Here is a 15,393-nt window from a genome sequence, read left to right as displayed (position 1 = left end):
GGCTCTCAAAAGCTTACACTCTGAAAATCTTGTTGGTCTTTAAGATGCTTCCGGACTCAAATCTAGCCATTTATCACCATTGTAAGTCTATCAAGAGACAGATTGGCGGAGGGGTCAGAGTGTGAAGCAGGATCCAGGTTCAAATCCCTACTCAGCCACAAAGCTCACTGGGCTAGTTGTACGTTCTCCCCTTTTCAGGGTTGTTGTGAGGATAAAATTGAAGAGGGGAAAACCTCATATGCTGCTGTGATTGTCTTGGAGAAAGGGCAAGATAAACATGCGAATGATGACCCTCATGCCCATATCAACTTTTGTGACTGTACATTTCATTACCTTGCAATGTTCCCTCTATACAGGGACTTGTACTGCCAGTTTGCAGGGTCTGGCTTCTTATCTGTTCTGAACACTTCTGACGTCAGTCCCTGAATGTCATCAAGCCAAATCGAGTGACTGCTCACAGCTGAAGTTTTCTCTCCTAAACTGCAAAAAAAGGGGGAAATTGTATTTCTTAAATGCATACAAAACCCCAACTTTACAAAACAAAAAGGATTAAGATTTCCACAGTAAATTACTAGACATCAAAAATCAGCTGCCCATGTTGAGAAAGCTGGCACAGCAGGAGAATGAAAGTTACTGCTCAAGCAATATAGTGCATATACAAAACAGACCCAAGGAATCCTGGATTAGAGTTAGTTTTAAAAAGACTTATGGTAATTACTTCTCACAATACTTTAAACTAAAAAATATTTCCTTTTATTCTGATTGTTTTTCATTTGTAGCTGGCTTTTTCACATACTGAACTGATGTGAAATAAGTACACAAACCTTTCCTAATGTTTTATTTTGCTAGCTGTACAGTTGCTTACTATTTTAATGTGTACTCTGCTATTATTATGACATTGTTTATATAAAGCCATCACTGCACATGAAGTTTACAGAGCTTAAGAGGCAGAAGACTAAGCTGTATGAACCCACAAAAACAGGGACTCCACAGTAAAGAGGGAAGGTGTTAAAAGTTTATGAGTAAAAATGACAACTGATTAAATTTACTAGAAGTGATACAGCAATTCAACAGGATTAGCTATTCATATGAATTCTGAAAATATAGTGACCAACCTTATCTTTTTAAACTGGAGATCTTGGGATTTCCTTTCCATTTATGTCAGATCCACCTCATTTATTTCAGATCCATCCCTTGTAGCAAATGAGTTTGCCATTTCTGCTCAAGGCCAATGTACATTCAGTAAAAAGTAATAATAAAGCATACTTACGTACTTCGAGTCTACTCCTTCTTTCCCTTGGTTTCCACCATCTTCTCCATCCTCTGTGTCTGATTCTGAATCACTGATGCTGTGATCCCTCCTGCCCTTCTTTTTCACTTTTTTGTGATGTCGCTTCTTTTTCTTTCTTTTCTTAGCTGGCTTCTGGAAACTTTCACTGGCTTCACTTTCTCCCAATAATTCCAAATGGCTTACATGCAAATGAACAAAAATCAAGAATGAAGCAAACTGCAGCAGTGATAAAAGTCGGAAACCCAATTCTAAACATGGAAGGAAGACAGAAAGACCTGACATGGAATGTTGAGAGAACTGTTAAAAAACGAGTAAAATCAGTCCACCGGCTAGAAAGAAGGCAGAGATCTGAACTTATTGAACTAAACTTAATCTCTTTGTGGCATTTTTAAAATTTCTATTCACCAACAGAAAGCAAATCTGAACAGGTAAAATAAGCTATAGGAAATACCACTGACACCAAAGTTAAAAAGGCAATGTTATCTCTCAGTCGTAAAAGCTGGTTTAGGCTTGAGGACTGGAATGCTTGGACAAAAACACCCTGTCTAATGTCAGACACAGCTGGCAGGCATTCCTTAGATCACAGGGGTTAGTTTTCCACCCACTATGATCACAAGAAGAGCATCCTATGGCATCCATGCCCAATTGGGTAGCGTGTCATCACACTTAATGAGCTTCTGCATGTTGTGGGTATGTCATACAGGTAGTACAAAGCATCCTTGGGAAATAACCCTACTTAGCAAACATGTTTAAGGCCAGTTTAAAACAACAGAAATTCCCAGTACGAGCAACAGAAAGGGGGGGAAGTAAAACACCCTTACATCTTATTAATAAATTATTTAAGAAATCTCTGTGCTACCTTACCTGGGAATCCGCTCAAGGCAGTTTACAGAATTCAACATAATAAAAAACATAAAATGCCATCAATTATTAATTAAAATCCAGCATTACATAACATAAAAAAATAAAACATTTAAAATAAGATGCAGTTCTCAGGTGAAACACAGACTTTGTGAATGATTTTTAAATAAATATTCTTACATAAAACAGTAATCTAAAGTAATCTTCATAAATGTTATTTAACCTTTGAAAACTCACACATCTTATAACCTAATTTAAACATACAATTATAAATTATGTTGGCATTTAGAATCATTATGACAGCAGATCCTCGACTGCACAAAGCAGGAAAAACAGCTTGTTCCCAATAATAAATAGTTGGTTAAATCTGAGTAAGGGTCAACTAGAACTCCATATTTCTACTTCCTGATCATTTTGAACCCTATATCTTTTTTTCCCCCCCCGCAGGAAGGATAGAAAATTCTGAGCAGGAAGGGAAACAGTTACATAACTCTTTCCTCTCCTCCCAATTTTTCAGCAGCTTTTCTTTTTTAAATGCTAGGAGGAAAAACCATGGAACTGCCTCCCCTGTAACAATTGTCTCTGAAAAGACACACCTTTGATTTTTTTAAAAAAAACCCATTAAACACTGTAGATTTCTGGGAAGAAGCTGAAGTTATGCGAGCAAGAGCATTCAATTTTGGTTCAATTATTATGAAAGCTATTTACCTACAGAAATGCAGACTATGAAGTATTCTCCCTGTCTAAACTTTTGTGTTGTTATAGTTATAAAATCCAACAGAATATAAATTAGACGTATTTAAGAAAGCATTCTACCTGCATTCCAACTTGCTTCAAATAACAGTTAAAGCCAATTTAACAATGAGGGGAGTGGGGTCACAACAGCACTTCTATCCATATTCTGATGCTGCAGTTGTGTGAATGGAACTTTAAAATAAACTCTGCTTCAAGAGGCTAGTAGGTTAATCCACAGTGAAGTTAAATGTGGTTCACTGACTTTAGGAAAGCAAACCCTAACCAGGACTGATTTGTATATTCCTTAGCAAGAACCAGTTAATCTTATATATTACTGTAATTAGTGGCACTGGCAACGAACCCTGTAACATCCCCAAGCACATTTCCCCTATAGCTAGAGAAACTGATTTTTTTTTTAAAAAAAAAAACTTCATGCAATAAGAGGCAACATAACCTAGCAACTAGTGCAGTCAGCTTGATGGGAGGACAGGGTTTTGGGGAGGAGGTACCTCAGTGGTGTCCACTCCAAAGACCCTGCAAAGCAGTCTTTTTATCCCTGGAAACTGATCTCTGTAATTTGGAAATCAGTTGTACTTCCGGGATATATCCCCCACCCCAAGAAGCTGGCAACCCTATTAATAATGACAATTAAGCAACCATGTTCCTGGAAAGCCTTTAAATATGATCACCAACAAATGAAATTGTTGAAGCATGTCTCCAGACCTAAACCCTATTGAGCATCTGTGGGGCATCCTGAAACGGAAGGTGAAGGTGCGCAAGGTCTCTGACATCCACCAGCTACGTGACGTCATCATGAAGCCGTGGAAGAGGACTCCATTTGCAACCTTTGAAGCTCTGGTGAACTCTATGCCCAAGAGGGTTAAGGCAATGCTGGAAAAATAATGGTGGCCACACAAAATATTGACACTTTGGGTCCCATTTGGACATTATCACTTGGGGTGTACTTACTTTTGTTGCCAGAAGTTTAGACATTAATGGCTGTGTGTTGTGTAATTTTGAGGGGACAGTACATTTACACTGTTATACAAGCTGTAGACTCACTACTTTACATTGTAGCCAAGTGTCATTTCTTCAGTGTTGTCACATGAAAAGATATACTTAAATATTTACAAAATGTGAGGGGGTGTACTCACTTCTGTGACACACTGTAACTACAAGAATGTAGTCAAAATTCAATAGGCAAGTAAAAGCTGCCAAAAAGCATACTACCTTTGGGGTGGCGATTTCTCTGTGGCAAGTTCTGTGACCTCTAAAGAGTGCTGCTGAAGTCTCAATGCATCTTCACTGCGGAAGCTTGAGTTGATAAGCCAGCTCAATTCTGCCAACACAGAAGAAAGGTAGATCAATACAAAGAATTCCCACTGTGTTCTGTAAAGCTGGGGATTTATTTGACCCTCAGACGATACAGCTTACAACAAATGTGATTAGGACATCAATAACAGTCATGTATTACAGACTTTGTAAGTTTCATGAAGACAAATACAAGCAGGGGACCGGCAAGGACGTGTAGAAGATATCTCATTTTCCTCTGCACTCCCCCCCCCCCAAACAAGCTTTATCTGCCACCTAGTTTTCAGCTTTCCCTCCTTCCTCTCCCCAACAGTCTCTCCACAGGAGAAGTCGGGTGAAGGTCTGCAAGCTGTGCAATAGCAAGTTTCTTGTGTGAGCTATGTAATGGCTGCCTCCAGGCCTGGACAAGTCACACAACTTGTGCAGTGGAAAATCATCAGCAGGGCTTTTTTGGTAGAAAAAGCCAAGCAGGAACTCATTTGCATATTAGGTCATGCCCCCTGACACCACACTTGTTTCACATTTGTAGAAAAAGCCCAGCAGGAACTCATTTACATATTAGGCCACACTCCTTGATGCCAAGCCATCTGGAACTGTGTTCCTGTGCGTTCCTGCTCAAAAAAGCCCTGGTCATCAGGCAAATCACATGGTGGCCACCATCAGGACCAGTTGTCAAATTGGTAAAATGTGGTTTGAATCCTATTACTGTTAAGTGAATCTGTAACTGGTTAACAGATCGTACCCAAAAAGTGCTTGTGAATGGTTTCTCATCCTCATGGAGAAGAGTGACAAATGGAGTGCCTCAAGGATCTGTCCTGGGACCTGTTTTGTTCAACATCTTTATAAATAATTTGGATGAAAGAAAAGAGGGAATGCTTATTATATTTGCAGATGATACTAAACTTGGAGGGGTCGCAAGTACAGCTGAAGGCAGAATCAGAATATAGAATGATCTTGACAGGCCAGGGAACTGGGTTAAAACAAATAAAATGAATTTTAATGGGGATAAATGTTAAGTTCTACATTTAGGTAGGAAAAACCCAGTGCATAATTACAGAATGGGGAAGATTTGTCTTGGCAGCAGTATGTGCAAAAAGGATCTAGGGATCTTAGAAGACTGTACACTGAACATGAGTCAGCAGTATGATGCAGTAGCTAAAAAGGCAAATGCAATTTTGGGCTATATCAACAGAAAATAGTGTTCAGATCACACAAAGTGATGGTATCATTTTACTGTGCTCACATATAGTATTGTGTTCAGTTTTGGGCACCACAATTTAAGAAGGATACAGACAAGCTGGAACACTTCCAGAGGAGGGCAACAAAGATGGTGAGGAGTCTGGAGACCAAGTCCTATTAGGAAAGGCTGAAGGAGATGGGTATGTTTAGCCTGGAGAGGAAACGACTGAGAGATGATATGATAACCATCTTCAAGCACTTGAAGGGCTGTCATATAGAGCAGCGTTTCCCGAACTTTTTTCCCCGTGGCCCAGTTATTTTTATACTTCTCCTTCGTGGCCCACTAAAATTTGGGGGTGGAGCCAGGAGACTTTGGAGGTGGAGACAGGAAATGATGTACAAACAAATGATGTAAAACTCTTGCAATATTTTGTTTAGGAAAGGTAGGATAATGGTGGGATTTTGCAATGCAATTTTAAAAATAAAAAATCAAGAAAAAGCACAAGGATCACACAGCAGAAAACTAAAAATATAAAATGCTCTCATTCTGGGAAAACATGAAATAGCAGGGCATTTCAAGCTTCTCTCCCACCTTCAGGTCTACTCAGATTAGCAGTGGCAAGGAAGGAAGGAAGGAGAGACAGGGGAAAAGAAAGAAAGAAAGAAAGAAAGAAAGAAAGAAAGAAAGAAAGAAAGAAAGAAAGAAAGAAAGAAAGAAAGAAAGAAAGAAAGAAAGAAAGAAAGAAAGAAAGAAAGAAAGAAAGAAAGACATGAAATGGCAGTGCTGAGAAAACATTAAATGGCAGGGCATCTCCCCCCCTCCCCCAGGTCTACTCAGATTAGCAATGGGAAGGAAGGAAGGAAGGAAGGAAGCAGACAAGAGAAAAGGCTGACAGAAAGAGAGGAGAGAGAGAAGATGGGAAAAGACTGACAGAAAGAAAGAAAGAATGAATTAATTAATGAAAGGGAGGAGGAAAGAGTTGGAAACAAATAGAGGGGAAAAGAAAGAGAAAGGAAATAGGAAGGAAGGAAAAGGGAGGGAAAAAGTGAAAGAAAGGAGGGACAAAAAAAGAAAGAAAAGAAAGAAAAAGAAAACCAGAAAAAAACGAGATGGGAGGAACTCATCTTTAAAACCGCTGACTCCCGCTGCACAAGCGCCTCCTTCTCCCTCCTTTCTCCACCGCTGGTAAATTTCAGGCATTGTAAAGCTCCTCCCCCACCTCCTCGGTGAAGAAAATGGCACTGACCTAACTCAGCGCTGGGGCAGGCCGCTGGCACTTTGAAGGGACCGCGCCTGAAATGGGTGCGCGGCTAATACCTCCCCCACATTTTCTGGATGGGAAGGAAGTGTGGGGGAGGAATTAGCTGCGTGCTCGTTCCAGGCACGGTTAGCTCAGCGCCGTTTTCCTCACCGAGGAGGTGGTTTGGGGGGGGGGGGGCGCGGGAGCTTTACAATGCCTGAAATTTACCAGCGGTAGAGAAGGGAGGGAGAAGGAGGGGGCATAACACTGTGGTGGGGGAGGCGCAGGAGGCGGGTGGCCAGGGGACAGGAGGCCCCGGGGCCTGGCAGTGAGCCCTGCATGGCCCAGTGCCAGGTCCCAACCCTGCAATTGGGAAACGCTGATACAGAGGATGGTGTGGAGTTGTTTTCTTTTGCTCCAGAAGGTCAGGCCAGAAGCAACAAATGGAAATTAAATCAGAAGAATTTTCGACTGAACATTAGAAAAAAACTTTCCGACAGAGTGGTTGTTCAGTGAAACAGGCTTCCATGGTGGGCTCTCCTTCTTTGGAGGTTTTCTAACAGAGGCTAGATGGCTGTCTGACAGCAAAGCTGTTTCTGTGAACTCAGGCAGATCTTGAGAGGGAGGGCAAGAAGGGTCGCATCAGTGCTTAGTTCCTGTGGCCCTTTCTTACACTCCCAGGAATGCTGTTCACCACTTTGGGGTCAGGCAGCAATTTTTCTCCAGGCCAGTTTAGTCAGGGATCCTGTGTTGTTCTGTTCTTTTTAAAAATCATCTGAGCATGGAGCAGGTATCACTGAGGGTGTGGGGGGAGATAGCTGTGAAGTTCCTGCACTGTGCAGGGGGTTAGGGTAGATGACTCCAGAGGTCCTTTCCAACTCTATGATTCAGTCTTGGAGATTCCTCCCTTCATCAAGGGACGTGACAGAGAAGGTTGTTGTTGTTCAGTCGCACAAAGGAGGAGGTGGAGCCAATTCTAGGGTTGTTTTGACCTCCCAATCCACTCCTGTTCCCCAGTTTGGAAAGGCTCAGAAATAGTTTGGAAGGCTCAGAAATAGTTTGGAAGGCTCAGAAATAGTTTGAAAATAGTCAGAAATGAGTTTTATTCATATATATCTTTACACAGCACTTAGCACAAAATTCTACAGATAAGAATTTGATAACATTTAACGTTGCCTCATATTGTACAGAAGCTCTATGAAAGACTATGTACTGATATCTGCATTACCACCAGGAACAGCCTGCTGTGTTTTCCTGTTGTCCTACACTAGGGGTGACCAAACTGCAGCTCAGGAGTCACATGTGGCTCTTTCACACATACTGTGTGGCTCTTGAAGCCTCCACTGCCCCGCTTGGAGAAGGCATTTCTCTCTTTAAGTCACTTCTCTAAGTCAAGTTAGCTGGTGGTTTGGAGAATGCATTTAAAGTTGCTTTCTTTCCACCTCTTCCTCCCTCCTTCCTCCCACCATCTATTCTCCTTCCTTCCTCCTTCCCCTGCAGCTCTCAAACATCTGAAGTTCATGTCTTGAGGTACTCAAACATCTGATGTTTATTCTATGTAGCTCTTACATTAAACAAGTTTGGCCACCCCTGTCCTACACTGTATGAAAAAAAATTACTGTATCATTTGAAAATCCAGACAACAAGGTCTTCCAAAAAAGCTAATGTTGGCTATGAGAAATTCCTTGGAAAGACAGTTACTAGCTAGATCATTAAGTATCAAGCAAACTCTATTATATTCATTGATGCCAGATGGAGAAACAGATTTGCTCTTTCCGAGCATGCTGAAATTAGTATTCTGTGTTGCCTATGCTAATAGTCTACCATTGCAGTTACACCTTTTGAAGATCATTGAAGTCAGTGGGCTTAGAAAAGTACATCTCTTCAGGCTTCAAGATTATTCATGGATGCTCACAGAATTTTACTATTTAACTTTCAGAAAACTGGAATATCTTGAAAACTTTATTGAAATAATGGTAAAATGAGAAACCAAAATTGCTCCTGTCCAGAAGGGGCCCAAACACCCACAGTGAAGTGGTAAATATCATTCATGATGGAAAGGCAGTGTGAACAACGCTCTAGTGGATATGAGAGTGACTACAAAGAGGCCAATCTGAGTGCTGCATAATAGTATCCGATTTATTTTTTATTTGAAAGCAAGGTAAGCAACAGTACTGTGGGCCTCAGATTATGATGACATCAACTATATTGGCACAAAATCACAGCATCATTCAATGTTATCTGCTGTAATGCACCACCTAATTCTTACTCATGTAATTCACTTCCTACTGTCTTGGATGTCAAATTTACACTAATGCTTAATATTGAAATCTGTTACTGAAATAGCTATACCAAGAGAATTCCACAAGTATGGCAGGGGTGATGTGGTTGCCTGCTTGTTAGCTCTTTCATCTTTAAACATTTGTGAGCTATATTTGCGCTGTCTTCAGAAATACTTGGGAGTTTCGAGTGATCATGCTCAGACCTTGTTCAGCTTCATAGATACTGTCAGGTGACTTCTGTGGCAGCTTACCTATATTTGCCACAAATGTTCCAATAACATAAGTGAGAATAAAATGAGTTTACAGGACAGAGATCAATATATAAAATATTAACTGCCCTGCCAAGTCACCAGAAGCAGTGAGAAGAAATACTCCAGAGTCCTATAAGATCAGTAGAATTAACCAGGGATTGTTATGCAAACACAAGTTTGCATCTCTTTAGGATTTGTATACTCTACTGCAGGTGTAGAGGCAGGAAGTCCAGAAAGTTAGTCGGCATCCGGACACAGAGTTCCAACAACAACAATCTGTATGTCTCCTTTGATAAAAGCAAAGAATATAATGCTTTGCATATATTGGAAGCTCTGTTATAGATTTGCAGCCAGCCAGTTCTAAAGATACTTAGAAAAAGTTAACATTACTGGCTTCTAAATTAACATGGTTAGGATTACAGTAGATGGTAGCATCTACAGATGCATGCTTTAAGATAGAAGTTAGGGGAAACAATGGCTTCTCCTTCCAAAAATAAGGCACCTTTGAATGATTCTTCACCCCCACAGCTGTGTGAGCTAGAGTGTATCATGATTTTGTTATTTCTGAGAGTTTGCAGAGAATTATAGGTTGGATGGAATAAGGCCATAGTTCTCAAACTGTGGGTTGGGGCTTTATTTATTTTATATTTATATTCCGTCCTCCCCTAATGGGCTCAGGGCAGCTAACAACAGTAAAAAAAAAAAGTGAATAAAAAACAAAATATACAATAAAATCATTTTCATATATTTTAAAACCACTAAAAGTACAAGATGCACATCGATGTTTCTAATTATCACTTTATGCTATGTTCCTTAATATTACTATGTATTATTTAGCACTCTATTGCTCAGTAATGCCATGTATTTAGCACTCTATTGCTCAGCCTATTGCTCAGTAATGCCATGTATTTGTAAATAATAAACCTAATAAAAAGATAGTGTCAGACGATGGAACCTCAAATTAACCAGACTTCATGTTGGTCTCAACCTCTCCCGCCAGCTGTATCCACCCCACCAGTGTGGTGGGGCAGGCTTGGTGGAAGGCCCGATCTAGTAGGCTCGCGTTGAGACCCCGCTGGTAAGCCTCGATCCTCATGCCCCTAACCTTGTCGCAGTGGGCTCGGAAGTCGGCCATGTACTCCCTCACCAACTTCGACCCTTGTTGTAAGTTGCGCAGGGCGGTGAGGGCTCTAATTTCTTGGAGAGGGTCGCCGTACTGGCGCAGCATAGCTTACAAGAACCCCTCCACACTTGTCAGCTCGGGGGCCCAGCTCTTGTACAGGTTCACATACCATCTCCGAGCTGCACCCTTCAGTTTCGACCCAAGATAGTCCACTCGGCTGGGCTCATCGGGGAAGGTGTTCTCCCAATAATGCATATAACTGTTGCCCTGGATGGTGAAGTATTCTACTTTCTCAGGGTCGCCATCAAACGTTATATCCAGTCTCTTGCCTCGACCCCCGTCCCAAGGTCGGGGCCCCATAGGTCTGGGGGCATACAGTCCGAGTGGCCAACCGGGGGGCGCCACCGGAATTTGGGGACCCACCGGCGCTGGAAGTACCGGTGGTCCCACCGGCCACAGTCCGACCGGTTGCCCCACCGGCGCCGGCGGGACTGGTGGCCCTGCTGGTTCACCCACCGGGACCGCCGGCGGGTAGGGTTGTGGCACTGGCGGATCGGGCTGCGGTGCTGGCAGGTCAGGTTGGGGAGTGGGCTGGATGGGCACGGGCTGTGCCTGTGCTCGCATCTCGTCCAGCTGCCGTTGCACTTCTCTGGCGATGTGCACCGTGTTGTCCTGGATCTCGTTGTGGAGCTCTCTCACCCAGTCCCGCATCCATTTCTCAGTTGTTCGATGCCGCCCTCCCGATCACGATCATCCCCTCGGCCCCGCTCCTCCTCGGCCTCGTCCCTCCTCGGGGTGCCATTTCCGCCGAGGACCGGTCTAGCGAGTAAGTTCTCGTAACGATCCTCCACCTCGTCCATTATGGTAGTCGAGGTTCGGGGTTTCCACTTCTGCGGGGTGATGAAGAGGGTTTGGAAATGCAGCGGGGATCCTCCCGTCCGTCGCTGAGTGTTAACACCAGGCGGGGTCCTCGGCTCTTCCACAGGTTCTGTAGGTTCTCCGTTATCCAGAAATTTTGCAGCCATTCGGCTTAAAAGTTGCCGGTTCGGATAAACAAAAAAATTGGATCAGTTCCAAAATGTCAGATGATGGAACCTCAAATTAACCAGACTTCAACAGATAAAAAGTTTAAGGCTTTATTTGATAGTTCATGGTTTCTGAGCATAGCGATATTGGAACTGATACATTCTCCCTGGAGGGGAGTGATTTTAACCCATGTTACATCAAAGGTATTCTAAACAAAACTATGTTCCCAAGCATTCCCAGTATGAAGTGTTACTTTTCACACAGCTCCTCCCGCTTATCTCTTTGTGGTTCTTGATCTCACGGATATGGCTAGGCTGCCATCCCCCGAGGCACTTTATCTTCAAAGGAGAACTGCCCTTGTTAGTTCCTGGGACACGAATTCACACCATTGTTAGTAAATACTATGTTTCTACTTTGATATGCAAGGTTGTCTCTCATGGTTAGTAACACAGGCTAGAAGATGGAGTCAGCTAGGTTAAGCAGTTCATTACATTCAGTTTTAGCTAAGCATTTCAATATATTATTTTTCCAGAGTCTGACAGATAGCTGTGTTCAGCTGTGAGATTCTTGCCCTTAAAGTTGGGGAGAAGGAAAAATCACAAGGTTGTTCTTTCACAAAACAAGTCATAAAAAATACAGTAAGTTTAGAAACGGATCTAACTTCCAACAAATTAATAACCAATGTGGGATGAAGATCATTTTATTCAGAATGGATTGAAAGGTTCTCCTCATTTAGAAACACAAGGTGTGAATATCCCTTAACATAAGGTGAATATCTCTTTAGGATGTCAAATTCACTAAGAGACATGGTGAAGTGGCAACTCATCAAAGCACAACAATATTCTGGAAACATCCCAATAACATTTTCCTGGTTCTAAGTCATGCTGAGTACACTTGGGTAGGATTCTGAGTAGAATTGCTTAAGATTAGTTTCTCAGGGCCGTCTTCATGCACTTGGAAGCAAACCCTGCAGAAGGCAACAGGAGCTACAGTCCAGTTGTCAGCATGCTTTCTTAGAAGTAGGTCAATATTTTTGGCGACACTCCTCTCACAATCACTGTCAGCACTGGGGACCGCCAGGGCTTTTTTTCTCAGGGAACATGACAGAATGGAGTTCCAGAACCACTTTGTGGAAATTAACTTTTCAAAAAAAGTTTTAAAGTTCATGAATTGCACCCAGGGAGCATGATATCACCTGTGACATCATAAAAATATTAAAATAACGTTTTTTTAAAAAATAAGATTTAAACAAGGGGATGCCTGGTAGTGGCTGTGAGCAAGTGGGGAAGCAGCCAAAGAGCACAGGGGAATTGTTGCTCTCACCAAAACAACAGATATTTCCTCCAGTGAGCATGAAAGGGGATTTTCCTAGATCAGGGGTGTCAAAACATGCAGCCCAGGGTGTGACTCAGTCCCCCAGAAGGATCCTATCAGTCCCCCGAGCAACTGGCTGTCATCTGCTTCCTTCTCCTATCCCTTGCTTCCTTCTGTATAAAAGCTTGCTCTGCAAGGCTTGCTCAATCACACAGGATCTACAGAGCAAAAACTGTATTTTCTCCATTGGCTGAGGTCCTCCCTTTAGAAGGAAGGAGGAAAGGCAGAGCTTGTTTTTCCAGGCTCTCTCAATTGCACAGCAGAGCTACTGAGCGAAGCCTCTCTTCCTTCTATTGGCTGAGGCTCCTCCCCCTCCTGGTTCCCTGGGGAAGGAAGGAAAGAGCCAGAGCTTCCTTTGCCCAGTTCCCTGGATCCCATGGGAGAGATACAAAGAAAGTACCTTTAAGACTGAGCGCTGTTTTAAGCATGTTTTAAGGGTTTTTTTTTAAAATATATATTTAATTGTGTTTGTCTGTGTCCTTTATAAAGTCTATATCTTTGCTATTTAATCTTAAATAGGCCCAGCCCAACAAGGTCTCATTTATGTCATATCCAGCCCTCATAACAAATAAGTTCAACACCCCTGTCGGACCTTGATGAATCTGATTGTTACTCCAGAAAGGTCCTCCTTGTCAGCCAGGGTGACCAAACTGCAGCTCAGGTGCCACATGTGGCTCTTTCACATATATTGTGTGGCTTTTGAAGCCCCCACTGCCCCATCAGCTGGCTTGGAGAAGGCATTTGTCTTTTTCAATCATTTCTCCAAACCAAGCCAGCAGCTTGGAGAATGCATTTATGGAGATTGCATTTAAAGTAAAAGTTGCTTTTTTTCCACTCCCCACTCCCCCATCTTTTCCCTCCCTTCTCTCAAACATCTGACATTTGTTCTATGTGGCTGTTACATTAAGCAAGCTTGGCCACTCCTGGTCAAAACCATAACAAGCTTTATTGTTTATAAAAACTGTTGGATCTCCTTTAACAGTCTTTGGTCCAACAAAGTATGTTAAAACACAGTTGCTTTGAGGTCATAGTTTAGCGTTAGGCACCAAAAGCAAGACCCAAAATAGAACTGAGGAAGTTGGTGACATGTCTGAAGTCTGAAAACTGCTTTAAAGCAGAGGTAAGTCCATAGCACATGAAAATAGCATTGTTTCACAGAATTCTGTGCATTTCTCCTTCACTTCCCTCTTGAGAATTCCGGCACCTCTTTTTCCAGAAAAAAAAAATAGCCCTGGGGACCGCTATTCTTCATGAACAGAATCGCTGGTTTTTACCAAACAAAATGAAGCACCCTCCCAATTGCATCTCTCCACGCCAGGGAACTGCTTCACTTATTGAATTCCTGCATCTCTAGTAAAGGGAGAAGGACTGTGAGTTCAGAGAGACTTCCTAGACGCTTAAATGAGCCTTCTGAAAACCTGAGATAGCAAACACCCGTTTCTGAGGGCGAAATACTCTCATTTTGCACAAAGAATGAAGGAACCAAGGAAAGGGGGGCAGTCGTGCAGTGATAACTGGCAACATGTCTTTGCCTATATGGCAACAAGTGGCTTGACATATGAAAACGACTATCTGGAAAAGATTATTTAAAAAAAAATAGGCTTTTTATGGGGTTAGGCAGAAGAAACGAAGCAAAGGCTAAAGGGCTAGACGAGGGGGAGGGCCGGGCCGACCTAGGGGTAAACCGGAAGGCCTGGCAAGACCCAGTGGGAAGCCGGAGGGCCGGCCCATTCGGAGAAGTGGGGGGAGGAGAGTTCGTTACCTCTTTTGGAGCCCTCGCTCTCGCTTGCCGGCGTCTCCCCGGACTTAGCAGCACCCGCAAAAGCGGGAAAAAGCGCCATCGCATCTGCCCGCTCACGAGCCAGCGCCTGCCTCTGTTGACACCACCAAACGGCGGTGACAGACAAGATGTCGCTGGTACCTCCAAGGAATGCTGGGAAATGTAGTTTCGCTTGACTTCGGTCCCAAAATGGCTCCGGCTACTGGATACCAAGGAGGGGCTGTCTAGACTCTAGGTTGATACTGAATACTTAACGTCAGGGGTTTTTTGAACAGGAACGCAATTCTGGCTGGCTTAGGTGTCATGGGGTGTAGCCTAATATGTAAATGAGTTCCTGCTGGGTTTTTTCTACAAAATAGCAGTGTGGAACAATGGTGGTATCGGGGGGCGTGAGCTAATATGGAAATGAGTTCCTCTGGGCTTTTTTCCCTACAAAAAAATCCCTGCTTAACGGAGCTTTTTAAGCTAGAGCTGTACAGTACACACCACGCTAACTAGGTACATGGGGTAAAATGAACCAAGAGGCTAGTCCTGTAACAGAATTTTGTTTCTTTTTGTGGACTACAGCCCACTTCGGAGTTAGGTCCCAAAATGGCATGGATCTGTCATTTTGTGTAGGGGTCAGGATAACAAACATTGGGGTCGAAGAGCCATGAAATATAGGATATGCAGAGTTATGTAAAATACAAATCAAATCAAGTAAAAGGCAGAGACCACAGCTAGTTTTGCTAAGCTACTAATTTAACATATGTAATGGGTAGGAGAGCATCCTCTTGTTAGTTTTGAAGGTAGCGCTAGACCACGGTTTATTTTTACCGTAATACATTAGAGGAGTTACCCTTGTAAAATTATATGCGAAATAATGATCCATCTCACTTCTTTACCCACTATACAATATGTCCATAGGTAGTTCCACCAAGAATTTTGATAGTTGTGTAT

General features: G+C 42.7%; 1 protein-coding gene across 1 annotated transcript in view; it reads right to left on the bottom strand.

Moving 5' to 3' along the window:
* The window catches only part of NRDE2 (NRDE-2, necessary for RNA interference, domain containing), a 35,915-nt gene extending 21,303 nt beyond the window's left edge, over positions 1 to 14,612 (bottom strand). Inside the window, exons 1-4 of the mRNA XM_060261559.1 lie at positions 14,437 to 14,612; positions 4,118 to 4,226; positions 1,275 to 1,469; positions 334 to 480 (exon numbers count right to left, since the gene is read on the bottom strand). Of these exons, the coding sequence (XP_060117542.1) occupies positions 334 to 480; positions 1,275 to 1,469; positions 4,118 to 4,226; positions 14,437 to 14,515 (530 nt within the window). The 5' untranslated portion in view covers positions 14,516 to 14,612. The remainder of the gene's footprint in view (positions 1 to 333; positions 481 to 1,274; positions 1,470 to 4,117; positions 4,227 to 14,436) is intronic.
* Positions 14,613 to 15,393: the final 781 nt, after the last annotated feature.

This window comes from Heteronotia binoei, chromosome 21 (genome assembly GCF_032191835.1).
Source record: "Heteronotia binoei isolate CCM8104 ecotype False Entrance Well chromosome 21, APGP_CSIRO_Hbin_v1, whole genome shotgun sequence".
Taxonomy (NCBI): domain Eukaryota; kingdom Metazoa; phylum Chordata; class Lepidosauria; order Squamata; family Gekkonidae; genus Heteronotia; species Heteronotia binoei.
The sequence above is the reverse complement of the archived record's forward strand: the minus strand, read 5'-3'. Positions and strand labels throughout refer to the sequence as shown.